Source organism: Nymphalis io, chromosome 23 (genome assembly GCF_905147045.1).
Source record: "Nymphalis io chromosome 23, ilAglIoxx1.1, whole genome shotgun sequence".
Classification (NCBI taxonomy): Eukaryota; Metazoa; Arthropoda; class Insecta; order Lepidoptera; family Nymphalidae; genus Nymphalis; species Nymphalis io.
Window position 1 is genome coordinate 7,205,309 of NC_065910.1, and position 13,484 is coordinate 7,218,792.

The 13,484-nt window shown below is 43.5% G+C and overlaps 1 protein-coding gene across 1 annotated transcript; it reads right to left on the reverse strand.

Moving 5' to 3' along the window:
- Nucleotides 1-7,596: 7,596 nt before the first annotated feature.
- Nucleotides 7,597-9,376, reverse strand: LOC126777475 (translation initiation factor IF-2-like). Its single transcript, XM_050500484.1, has 2 exons — nucleotides 7,796-9,376; nucleotides 7,597-7,623 (listed from the first exon to the last, which is right to left on the reverse strand). The coding sequence occupies exons 1-2, from the start codon at nucleotides 9,374-9,376 to the stop codon at nucleotides 7,597-7,599; spliced, it is 1,608 nt and encodes a 535-aa protein (XP_050356441.1).
- Between the last annotated feature and the right edge of the window lie 4,108 nt (nucleotides 9,377-13,484).

A 13,484-nucleotide genomic window follows, 5' to 3' on the forward strand; every position in this document is an offset into this window, starting at 1 on the left:
CCTTTGCTTCGGTGAGTTTCGAGTTTGTTCTAATCGAACATCCCTGTCTATTAAATAAAAAAACTATTAAATCGCAATAATATATTTTTTAATTAATTTTTTACAACAGTATATAATATGTACTCTCCGAATCAACAACAAAAAAAAACCCGAAAAACGAAGCTTTATTTTTGAAAGTCGTGGAAACTAGGTGGAATGCTTTTAACAAAACGATCGATATTATCGAAAACTGTACTAATATTATAAATACAAAAGGTACTCTATCTGTTTGTTACACTTTCACGGCCAAACTACTGAACCCGGATTCCTTAAAAGGAGGCATGAAGAGGCATCTTGCGGGCTGGCAAGGCGGGGGCGGCTAGTGCTGAACATTCTTCCCGACTGTACTGGCCGTCGTCGCGATTGGACTCTACTTACCATCAGGTGGTGTAGAGTCATTTTCCCTCCCGGCGCATATAACAAAAAACCGATTTTGATAAAATTTGGTATTAAGCAAGCCTGAACCCTAAGAACGCACATAGTACTTTATTTATACCTAAAACATACTACTAACTATAAGGACAATCTGCCTTCAGAATCATATATGAAATTGCCGTTGTTGCTAAATTTAAATAAGCTTATCTGTCAAATGTCATTATACAAATAGTTAGGCCTGATTTACTAGTCATACATTTTTAATAAAACAGTAATTATTTATCAGTGTGAAGTTGAAGCGAATCGCTGTTTATATTTTCCATCCTCGGCTTCACCCGCATAAGGGGATTATAACTTCATATGAAACTTCATCTGATTTGTTGAGTAGTTACGACGTGAAAGCGTTACAAGCAAATAAACAAAGAGTTTAAAGTTTAATTAAAATTATTTAAGATTGTATGAAAAAAATACATAATATGACGTGAAGGCATTTGTTAATTTAGTTTATGTGTGTTTTATTAAATGTCTCTCATTTAAGTGTAATGAAGGTGCATTATAAAGATAAATAATGTCCTCCGGACCGATTTCAGCTATCGCGGCCAATTTCAAGAGAGATCAGCCAACAGCACAGGACATATTATAGTGCACAAGTGAGAAAATACAGGTTAATTTTGTTTAAATAATATGCATTAATTATACAAAATTAAAAGACAGAAATTAATATTTTTTAAGTGCATATTACAAAGAAATCCATTAAAAGGCGTTAAACTTTATCAATTTCAGCAAAGCAGTGTCTCATAGCGTGTTCTAGACCAAAAGTTACCGTTAAACCGTAATCTTTGTCTCAACTTTCCTGAACTCGAGTAAAGTTAACCCAGTTCACAATACACTTGGGGAGATTTCATAGCTGACAATAGTTTCTGCTGTAGAATATTTTAGCACAAAATATATTTCATTTGTATTAACAACATTGCCTCGAGTGTATATTCTAATTTTTCAAACAAACATGAAAGGAACATGCGAGTGAGTAAAAAAAAAATAAAGGGTTTTAAACTTTGCATATAAAAAGGTAAAAAAATAATATGTTTCAATGTTTTATTTTGTAGTAGTTTTATTTTAATTAATATATTCTTAATTCAAAACAGTAAGTGATAAAAACTTTGAAACGTAATGTTTCTGGCTGCGGCTTCAGCTGCGTTTGAGCCTTTTGGCGTGGTTGGTGGATACTTGCCTTTCACGCTGAAGGTTGTGGGTTCGATTCCCACCCAGGACAGATATTTGTGTGCCTGAACATGTCTGTTTGTCCTGAGTCTGGGTGTAATAATCTATATAAGTATGTATTTATAAAAGAAAAGTAGTATATGTAGTATATCAGTTGCCTGGTTTCCATAGTACAAGCTCTGCTTAGCTTGGGATCAGATGGCCGTGTGTGATTAATATCCCTGGATATTATTATTATTAATACGTAATTATATTGAAAAGAAACAACACTCTACTCAGTATTATTATTAGTGTGAAATCAAATACCGATAAATCAGCTTGGTGTTCATGTAATTTATTGCGAAGTTAGTTTTCACTATCCCCAATTTTTTTATTATACACTAATTAGTAATTAAATAATTATGAACAAAAAGGTGTGACAGTTATTACGTTACTTATGCGAGTTTTTTAGGACCGTGGTAGCTAGGGAAAAACTAGTTTATTCCGGTTTTAGTCATGTAAAGCGTCTTCAAGCTGATGACGTAAGAATATTATATAGATGGTAAAGAAGTGTGGTGCCATCAGACGCACAGAAAGAAATGAGTTATAGAATAAAATTTTGCACATAGACTGTCTTATCACTTATAGCAGACTAACTTATTATCACGGACTAATTTAAGCTCGTCTGGGTAGGTACCACCCACTCATCAGATATTCTACCGCAAAACAGCAGTACGTGGTATTGTTGTGTTCCGGTTTTAAGGGTGAGTGAGCCAGTGTAATTACAGGCACAAGGGATATAACATCTTAGTTCCCAAGGTTGGTGGCGCATTGGTGATGTAAGCGATGGTTAACATTTCTTACAATGCCAATGTCTAAGGGCGTTGGTGACTTACCATCAGATGGCCCATATGCTCGTCCGCCTTCCTTTACTATAAAAAAAAAAAACTAAACTACTATTTTTATATTAAAAAAAAGCTTTTTTCATATTCGTTTATAGGATAATAATAAAATGAAATCCTGGGTCTTACCAGATTAAAACGAGATTTGTTTTTTTTCTTCCAAATAAAATACAGAAAAAGATAAAAAAACTTTAATAAAATAAATATATTAGCATTACCTAAAGATAGAAGAACGAAAAAACTGTTAACGTAAATTGTAATATCTTACGTATTTTATTGTGTAACGCTACTTTATTGTGTATAATTATTATAGAATCAAAGAGTATTTCATTATTATAACAAATTGATTTATTGAAATAGAAATCGTACAATTGGAAAACAAACACATGTAGATGGTAAAAGGAAAAAACAGGATTAACCCAGACTATTGATTTCGAAAAAAACCCTGAAGACTTACAGCATGGAAATTCCTGTGACGTATCAAGTTTTGTCGAACTGTTTAAGTGCATACAATGTCATTGTAATATAATAATAACTGTGTATATAATATTAACTGGTGGTATGCAAGCTCTGGGTAGGTACCACCCACTCATCAGATATGAATGGGTGGTACCTACCCAGACGAGATATTCTACCGCAAAACAGCAGTACTTGGTATTGTTGTGTTCCGGCTTAAAGGGTGAGTGGGCCAATTTAATTACAGACACAAGAGACATAACATCTTAGCTCCCAATGTTGGTGGCGCATTAACGATGTAAGCGATGGGCGTTGGTGACCACTTACTATCAGGTGGCCCATTTGCTCGTCCGCCTACCTATATTATAAAAAAAAAACTTCGTTCAATGATTTAATTTTACTAAATACATATATTTTCATAAGGTTCTAGTAGCTAGTTTAAAGTAAAACTAACAGTATATGTCCCACAGCTGGGGTAAGGACTCCCCTCATTTTAGGAAGAAAGGTTGGAATGTGAGTTGGTGGATACACATACATCATTTGAAAAAAAAAACTGCCTAAACCCAGGTTGTACAGAAATTTGGATTGCTTGCACTTGTTTCGGAAAACACATAAAGTCGTAAGACCGTCTCATAAACATCTTAGTTCCCAAGATTGGTGGCTCATTTACAATATTTCACAATAAAATATAAAACTTAAATCCACATCAAAAATTACGTAACACATTATATTATCGTGTGTGAGACTCAATTAAAAAAAACCAACATTATCATATAAAATAATATAGTAATAATAATAATAATAATGTCTTCCAGACTGATTTCGGCCACTGCGGTCAATCTCAAGAGAGATTAGCCAACTGAGCTGGAGATATTATAGTGCACAAGGGTGTGCGCAAGAGTTCAGGCGCAGGACCAACGGCTTTACGTGTTTTCCGAGGCACGGGAGTGTACACACTTCTAACTTTCAGACTCTGGGCTGCAACTGAGAATTTTCTGACTGAAAAACCCTATAACTTATTACTGACCCGACCTGGAAATTAAAACCTAGGACCTCCGGATCTGTGGCCTTATATCTAGCCACTAGACCAACGAGGTAGTCAATACATTATTATTAATATAGTAATATTTATATATATATATATTATTAGAAATCAAGATAGAAATAGGTTTTTAAAAAGATATAAATCACTACAACTATACAACAATAAAGTAAACGTAGATCGACACGTACAATTTACACACACAAATAGAACAAAGGAATCAAAACTGAGCAACTGAAATATGATTTATGAGATATCTTTTTTTTTTTTTTTTTTTTCTCGCTGGAAAAACACATTTATGTATTTCCCCCACATAAGGTGGGGGGGTATGTGGGACTCGCCGGCGCTGAAGGCGCCGGAATACCCACTAAAAACCAGCGGTACCCACTCCATCTTGTCGGGGGACGTCACGGGATCGCTTGCGCATACTACCGTGCCGTCCCGACGGTTGGCCCGCTTCTGCGGGCCTCCAAATCCTAGGGGGTACTCGGGGTACAGAGACCCTCTGGCCCCGGCGACACTCACGGCGGGAGGAGAAGATGCGCATAGCGCTGGCGTCTTCTCCCCGGTCTTCTTCGACGAAGCGGGTCAGCGGAGGCACTCTCCTCGCGCTCCCGCTCCGCGGCCTCCTTCTGCGACATGACATTTTCGCAGAAGGAGACCATCTCCATCCAGCACCTTTCGCTACCAAGCATGGCATTTATCACGCTCGGCAGCGAAAGGTCTCCGCCGATTAAAGTCGCCAGGGAAAGGCGCTGAGGCCCCCAAGCGGCACACTCCATCAGAGTGTGGCATGCCGTGTCCGTAGGCGCACCACACTCGTGGCAGGAGGGCGTTACCTCCCGCCTGACTATTCCGTGCAGGTACTTACCGAAGCACCCATGTCCAGTAAGCACCTGAGTCAGTCTGAAGGTCAGTGTGCCGCCTTTTCTCGTTACCCAGCGACTCAAGTGGGGACGGATCGCCTCCACTGTCGCCAGGCCTGCTGATGGGGACCTCAGATCCTCCTCCCACCTGCGAATCAGGGCTATTATACAGCAAGAGAACCTTGTTCCGAGCGGTGAGAGCGTCCACCCAGATGGGAGCACCGTACAGAGCCATGGACCGCACAACACCGGCGTATAATCGCCGGCATGGCGTTTCCGGCCCTCCTACATTTGGTAGGAGCCGGCTTAAGGCAGCAGCAGCGTTGATGAGCTTCGGGCCAAGTTGGACAAAATGCTGCCCGAAGCTCCATCTTCCGTCCAGGGTCAGGCCCAGATACTTCATGTGGGCCTGCACCTTAATCACCGTCCCCTGGACGGTGATAACGCCCCTCGAGGGGGGCCTCGACGTGGACCGTGGAATAAGAGGGCCTCCGTTTTTGAGATGGAGACCCTCAAGCCCAACATTCCTATGCGGTCCACTGTGAGCGACGTACCGACTTCGGCCAGGCGAGCCGCCTCCTGATAATTCCACCCTGTCGCCGTGATGAGAGTGTCGTCCGCATAGCACAACACCCCCATTCTGGGAAGGACGGATGTCCGCAGGAGCCAGTCGAAGCCAACGTTCCACAGAATTGGGCCGAGAACTGACCCCTGCGGAACGCCACAGCCTACCCGACGCCGGACAAGACGCCCATCGCCCCCCTCCCAGAGGACTACCCGGTCCTGGAGGTATGCCCCCAACAGCCTCCTGAGATAGGAAGGCACCCCGTGGTATCGGAGTGCCTCCCCAATAGTCTCGAAAGGAAGACTATTGAAGGCGTTCGCAACATCTATCGATACCGCCAGAACTACGTCTCCTCGGGCCACCGCATCCGTGGTCCGGGTTTTCAGGGCGTCCAGGGCGTCGATAGTTGATCGACCCGCCCTGAACCCGTACTGAGCCTCTGACAGACCCGGCCCCACCTCGTCGAGGTGCTGAATAAGACGGGCAGCGAGAATTTTTTCGAAGAATTTGCCCGTCTCGTTCAGCAGCACAATCGGCCTGTATGCCGAGGAAGAATCTGGCGGTCGACCTTGCTTTGGCAACAAGACCAACTTTCCCTCTTTCCAAGGCTTCGGAAACTGCCCGCTGCACAGACATTGGTCGAACAGCTCCCGAAGCCTTACGCCTAGGTATTCCAGAGCGTCACATAGAACACGCCCTGGAATCCCGTCTGGGCCCGGCGCAGTGTTTTTGGCCCTCAAGCGGTCGAAGGCCACCTCCATCTCCCGCTCCGTGATCAGTGGTGGAGCCACTGTGTCGTCAATCATAGAGCGAGGGACCATCTGTGGAGGGACATGCTCACCTGGATGGGGGAAAAGTTCCCCGACCAGGCGCAGGAGAAGATCCGATGACATTGTCTCTGTCACGGGGGCACCCTGCGTGCGGAATTTTCCACGCACACCGCGGAACGGACGCCCCCAGGGGTCCCAGTTCAGGCCCGCCAGTAGTTCTTCCCTAGCTTTCTCCTTGGCCTGACTTATCGCCAGCTGTAGGTCTTTTTTCAGCTGACGATAAGCGGCCAATAGCTGTCCCTCCAAGTCCGCATCCAAACCGTTGCGCCTCCTACAACGGACGTAAGCCCTTCGCGCCCGGCTGCACGTCGCCCGAAGCTCTGCTATTTCGGGCGACCACCAATACACCTGCCGGCGCGGAACTCTTTGCCGGAACCTAGGCATGGCAGCATCGCAGACCTCTTTGAGGGCACTGCGCATGTGGCCCGCTAGCTCTTCTGCACTGGCGCCCTCCCACCTTCCTGTGGAACCCCATCGCTGTACGATGGCAGCCTCCCTGGCCAGCTCACGATCTAGCTGGCTAAGAGACCACCTTGGAAGCGTGGTTGGCACCCTAGAGGGTTCCACCGACCTGCGAGAGGTAGAGATCTCAAACCGGATGTACCTGTGGTCCGACAGAGTCTCCACCTCCTCCTCTACTCTCCAATTCAACACTCTGCGTGCTACAGCATGGGTGGCGAAAGAGAGATCCACCAGGGACCCCCCCTGTTGCCGCACGCACGTGTAAACCTGCCCCCTGTTGAGTAGGGACAGGCTGGAGAGAAGTGCCCACACCTGAATAGCCCTTCCTCGCGGATTCGTGGCAGGGTTGCCCCAGGCACGTGACTTAGCATTGAAGTCGCCCAAGACCAGTATCGGCCTCGGTGACTGCCTGGTCACCGCAGCTCTGATCGAGCCGAGATAAATCTCGAACTCCGCCAGGCCGCGGTTGGGAGAGAAGTACGTACCCACAACAACGAATTCTCTCCACCCTGCCACTACGTAACCCGAGCCCCTCTCAATGAGTGAGAGAGAACTCGTTTCACTCCGGGTAGTAACCACCACGGTGCCGTCCAAGTCTCCTAACCAGTTAGGTAGGGGAGGGACATAATATGGCTCGCAGGCCACAGCCAGGTCGATCTGCCACTCCGCCATGGACTGCAGCAGCAGGTCCTGCGCCGCGGCGCAGTGGTTGACGTTCGTCTGGAGGAACTTTATGTTTGTGCTCATGTTGACATTGAAGCTTCCTCCTCGGCCTGGCGCCGTCCGACATTGGTGGTAGTCTGGGTGCCTAAGACCACCGTACCCTTTGTGATGGGGGGGTTGCACTCCCCTGATCCCATCACGTGCCCAGAGGGCTTGCCAGCGTCTGCGCACACAGCACAGCGCAGTTTCTCGGTACAGCCCGCCGACTTGTGGCCATCTACGCCACACCGGAAGCATAGACCCCCCCGTTCCGCTTTGGATGGGCAAAGCACCTTCGTGTGGCCAAGGCCCATACACTTGAAGCAGCGCAAAGGGCGCTGCTCCAATACGCATACCTTGGCCGAGCTCCATCCTACGAGGAGGCGACCGGCATCTGATATCTTCTTCGCCGCTGTGAGAGGACAGGTGACGCGGACCATTCCCATATATCCGGGACCACGCTGCAACACTCCGCATCTGACTGAGTCAGGGGAGCAGTTCCCTGCACGAGCAACTGCAGCGACCAATTTATCTTTGGTGACGGAATCATCCAATCCCGTCACCTTAAGGTCCACTCGCTTTACAGGTCGAACGACGCTTGCGACACCATCCAGCACAGTGCGGAGCTTCTCAGCAAGCTTATCCGCCTGCTCCGCCTGTGCTTTCGGCAGCTCGAGGAGTCTGGCTCCCGTCGCCGATCGTCGGACCCTAAGGCCGCCACAGATTCCAATATCCTGAAGCTTAACGCCCTGCTCCGCGCGCTCCAGGATGTGAGCGTATGTAACGCCCTTCTCCTGCGCATCCGGCTGCAGAGTGACCATTACTACAGCCCTGCGAGGAGCAACCAGCCTCGGTTTGGCCACCGGCGGAGCCTTCGCCACTGTTGATGGTACTGTGGCGGACGCTGCGGCCGAGGGGGAAGCCTTTTTCTTCTTTCCCTTTTTAACCACGGTGGACCATGATGTCTCCTGGGCCTCCCGTGGTTGGGACTCCGACGTGGTCGGGGTGGCTGATAGGCACGTAGTCGGTGCCAGCGGGACTGACTCGACTGCAGGCACCCGTTTCGGCGCCTGTGCGGGTTTCGGTGGTGGGGTCGGATGGACCACTTGCGCGTATGTAGGTGCAGTTTTCTGCACTACAGCCTGTTTCTTGTCCGCGGCCAGAGGGGGACGGAGCACTTTAGCTGGAAGGAGACGGTCCTGAATTCCTTCCATTTGAGCTTTAATCATAAAGCCCACCGACGACATTATAGAGGCCTTAAATTCCTCCAAAGCCTGTGTGTCTCGCACAGTGCTGGTGGACGCCTCATTTGCCACTGCCACCGTGGTCCGCATTTCCGCAAACTCACGGCGGTGGGCTTTTAACTCAGTCTTGAGGCTGTCCACCTCCTTGCGCAGGCGGCCATTATCAGCGCGAAGCCTGCGCGTCTCTTCCGCCTCGGTCCTTAATGCCAGAGCATCTACGATGGACTGGAGCGAAGATGCAGATTCTTTGAGCTTCTTGATGAAGCCACCCTTCAGGTTGCTGGATTTCTGGGCAATCTCCAGAATAAGTGCTGCATTGCGACCAGCCTCCGCACGCAGCTCCTCTGCACCCAATTTTAGGGGATCCTCCCTACGGACCTCCGAGGAAGAGGATTCCTCAGAGTCAAGCGCGATCACAGCCGTCTCCTTACGGAAAGCCCGACTTCTCAAGGAGCGCTCAAACGCCTCCTCCCTAGCCTCGGCGGCCTTTGCTTTAAGCTCGGCTTTGGCGCGAGCGAGGCCAGTTCCGCGTCCCTTGGAAGTGAGCTTCCCCCGGCTAGCACTGTTACGTTTCGCCGCCGATCTGATTTCGGTCTCCGTATCCGAACCGGAATCAAAGAGCGCAAGGCCCACAAGTGGGCGTTTACGCCCAGCATTTGCGTCGGACGACGACAACTCCGTGTCGACGTCCATCAGAACAAAAAAAAAAAAAAACCAACGAACAATCAAACGAAACAAAAGAAAACAAAAATACCCTATATAAATTTAAAAAATGAAAATAATTGAACAACAAAAACAAATCAACAAACAACAGTGAAAACCAACATAACCAATCTCAAGACGAAACAACAATCCATTTGCACAGCCGAGTTCAGAATATGTCACAACAGAAACAACAAAAACCCTTAAAGAAAGCCAAAGTAGTCGTAAAAACATCCACAACGCATAGATAACGCAGCCAAAGCCACGATGTTTCGCTTCAGTTAGTATTCGTAACTTGCTTAGCAACATTCGCTCGAGATAACGAACACGTCCGCACGCTACGACGGTCAACGACGAATCCATTTATGAGATATCTGCCGTAACCGAGAGTCCAAGCAGAAGTGTCTTAAAGCCAGCCTGGCTGGCCGATGAGCTCGGCAGGGTCAGTCCTCACTATGACGATCATCACGTGATCAAGTCGCGCCGCTAGGCCACGCCCCGTCGGAAGACATTCCTAACAATATACATATATATAAACTAATTGAAAGCATTAACAACTACATTTTTTTCATTTGTAAATTAGATTAGATTTTATAAATAACTAATTTCATTTATTAATATTTGATGATATATGCATTTCTATATAATAAAAAAGGTATTTTATTTATATCACATTTTATGTGAACACTGTAAGATCGTTGTGAATAAATGTCTACAACCCCAGTATCAATCAAAGTACATACTCAATGCTTTTTTTTTAAATCTGAAAAACCTTTTATGTTTTGACTAGACTCACCTGCTTACAGTCTAAGCGACGATAAAACATTTTACATAAATAAATTTAAACTTTTGAGAAACATTAATTGAATTGAAATAGAAATAAATTCTAAAGTGTAAAATTTAAAAAACTAAATGTTGTGACTAAATGCTAAGAGCAGGCGAATCTAATAACCTTGTAGGCTTAGTGGTTAGCTTATTCGACTGTTGGTTCCGTGGTTTCGAATTTAAATAACGGTTCGGTTTTTCTATCATATAAACATTATACTTTTTTGTTCATATATACGGTAGTGAAGGTTTGGTGTCTTGTAGAACAGTTTATCTATTGCAAGCACCAGCACAAATTATTTAGTTGATATTTAAATGTTGTGTCAATTTTTAAACTTTTTGTGAAGAAATAAATGAAGTGGTTAAACCTAAAACGCGGTCTGCAGCCAAGCGTTAAGGAATGTTACTTATATTTAAAACGTTGATGATAAAGGAGATGATGATATAAACTTTCGGGTGATACGGCAGGTGTTAAATTTTGTATGTAATGAAAAAATATATGAAATTTTGTCTGATTCTAAATTTGTAAGATAGATTGTATATACGTAGGATGAACTTATTCATTTTCATACTACATTTTTTACGTTTTTTTACGCTATTGGTGGTGCGTACAGGTTCACTGACAAAATTTGTCTCCTGTGCAAGATCCGCCAGTTGAGCACCGGTTGATGATGAATTTGGTGAAGATGCATACAAAATTGGTGATGAAGAGGGTATTGATGGGAATAAAGATTTGGAGGATGAATTAGAAGTCTGCTCGGACTCTTCTTCTAACGATGGTACATTCGCTTGTATATATTTTTTTGTTTTAGACCTAGTTATTATATTATTCCCACGAGTAGCTAGGGACATAAAAGTCAATCACAGCAGAGCCCTGCATTCACTGTGATAAGGGTAAATTAAATTAGAGGTCCCCTTGTCTCTAAAGTTCGCATACTAACGACTAAGCACCCCCTTAGTCATGGAGCTCTCGGCGTACGCTGTTTCACCTTGGCTTGAGTTGTATCTCTCTTAGTCTGTCTTCTCATCTTAGGCCAATCCAGCATGAGTAGCTCTATTTTCATAGCTCTAAGAATTATTGAAGCGCAGAAGTCCCACCACCAGATACGTTGGTGGGTTTATTATAATCATTATTATTTAGAAATATTGACATTCTATAAGAACTATTAGAATTTTATCGGAGTATTAATACTATACATGTGAAAATGATATAAAAATCTCTTCAGTAATTTTTGAGTTTATAGCGTTCAGACATACAGACAAACGGTCGCAGTATTTTAAAAAATGTAGTGATTCAAACTTTTTAAACTAAAACAATATATTTTTATCTTCTATGTATCTTTCAAATGCTATGAAAATGTAACTTTTGACAAAATATCCTAGTCTGATTATATTTAAAAACCCGTGCCTCAGAAAGTACGTACGGCTGTTGGTCCTGCGCCTGGACTCTTTCCGGTCGTGTCGGATTACCGTCCCATCGGATTGTGAGAGTGAGGGGAGAGAGAGTGCACCTGTGTTTTCACTTACACTTATCGATCGCTTGCAGTATAATATCTCCTGCAGTACAGTTATGGTAACAGCCTGTTAACGTCCCACTGCTGGACTAAGGCCTCCTATGCCTTTTTGAGGAAAAGGTTTAGAGCTTATTCCACCACACTGCTCCAATTCAGGTTGGTAGAATACACATATGACATAATTTCAATTAAATTAGACACATGCAGGTTTCCTCATGATGTTTTCCTTCAACGTCAAGCACGAGATGAATTATAATCACAAATTAAGCACATGAAAATTCAGTGGTGCTTGCCCGAGTTTGAACCCACGAACATCGGTTAAGATTCACGCGTTCTAACCACTAGGCCATATCTCCTGCGCAGGTGGCTAATCTCTCTTGAGATTTGCCGCCGTAGCCGAAATCGGTCTGAAGGACATTATTATTATTATTAAAAGATTAGCTTATTTTTTTATGATCCCAACAATTCATATTTAAAATATAAAAAATAATGGTGAATTATTTTTTTACGATATCTGCAAAAATGAATTTTTTACATTTTTTTAAAGTTACGAGTTCTTAAATTCTTTTCTGGAGCGAACGATCGACGCGTGACGTCACGTCGCTCAACGTCGCTCGCTCGCTCATACAATTTCGCCTGTATTTTCGTGTTATTCTTGATTTAATTGATATTTCGGTTAGTAAAAAAAAAAACTATATATTATTTATTTATTATACAGTACCATAGCATACTAATTCAGCAAATAGAACTCAGGAAAAATACTTTCTCCATATATATTATCAACCAAAACAAGTAGATATTTTCGTGATGAGCATTTTAATGTAAGTACATTAGTAGTTAAAATTGTCGTATTTATAAATTTTTAGTTTGAGGATTAAACATTTAATTTTTACAGCCTAGTTATAGGTATTCGTTTACTATAAACATAATTCAGAATGTTCGCAATACGGCGTTGATACGTTGAATACCGATAGTGTTGTCATAAGAGTTTGTATCGATGAGAAATGCTTTTCAACATTAATCTTAAGTTTATTGTTAATCTTGGAGATGATTTGTGAACAACGCCGTATCGCCAATGGTATAAGTTGAAAAAATCCTTGATGACCACAGTCATCAAGGATTTGGGTCACAACCCATTAAAATTGATTTTTACCATATTACGTTTCATTGAAAGTCAAATACATAGTCAAGAAATCAAATAATTACTTATTCAAATAGTCTTATATGGATTGCTTTTGAATCACCATGTCACAGTTTTGAATTAAATATAAAGCTACCACCGGTGATCTTCTAGTTTACCTGACCGATAGGCTGAATCAGTTGAGGCCGTCCATTTACCTAATAAAGGTTTCTTCCAGTAACAGTTTATTTCATTACAAGTAGGCTGCTCACATAGCTATGTGACCAATGCTATAGTATGTTTGCATCCTTCACATTCGAGATTGTTCATTTTATTTGCACTTTCACCATAAGCAAATTTACAATAATATGCCGTGGCTCTGTATCGTAAGTATCGCGCCCCGAATTGTGTATGTAAAATTTAAATATAGGAAATGTATATCATATTCTATATCGATATTATCTTCTATCGAAAGCGGAAAGCACTTGTATCTCTACAAGAAGAGTACGTACGGACTTATTGCCGATCACAGTTATGATCAATCTGCATTAACAAAAGATTAAAATAAACAATTATAATAAGCTTACCAATATATTTCGCGTGATTTGTGAAAGTCTACGTGAAAATACAGCTCTTATTT

Coding starts and splice junctions, on each gene's coding strand:
- LOC126777475 (XM_050500484.1), bottom strand. CDS start 9,376: ATGGACGTCGACACGGAGTTGTCGTCGTCCGACGCAAATGCTGGGCGT. Junction 7,624..7,795: donor TAGGATGGAGCTCGGCCAAG/GTATGCGTATTG, acceptor CTGTGTGCGCAG/ACGCTGGCAAGCCCTCTGGG.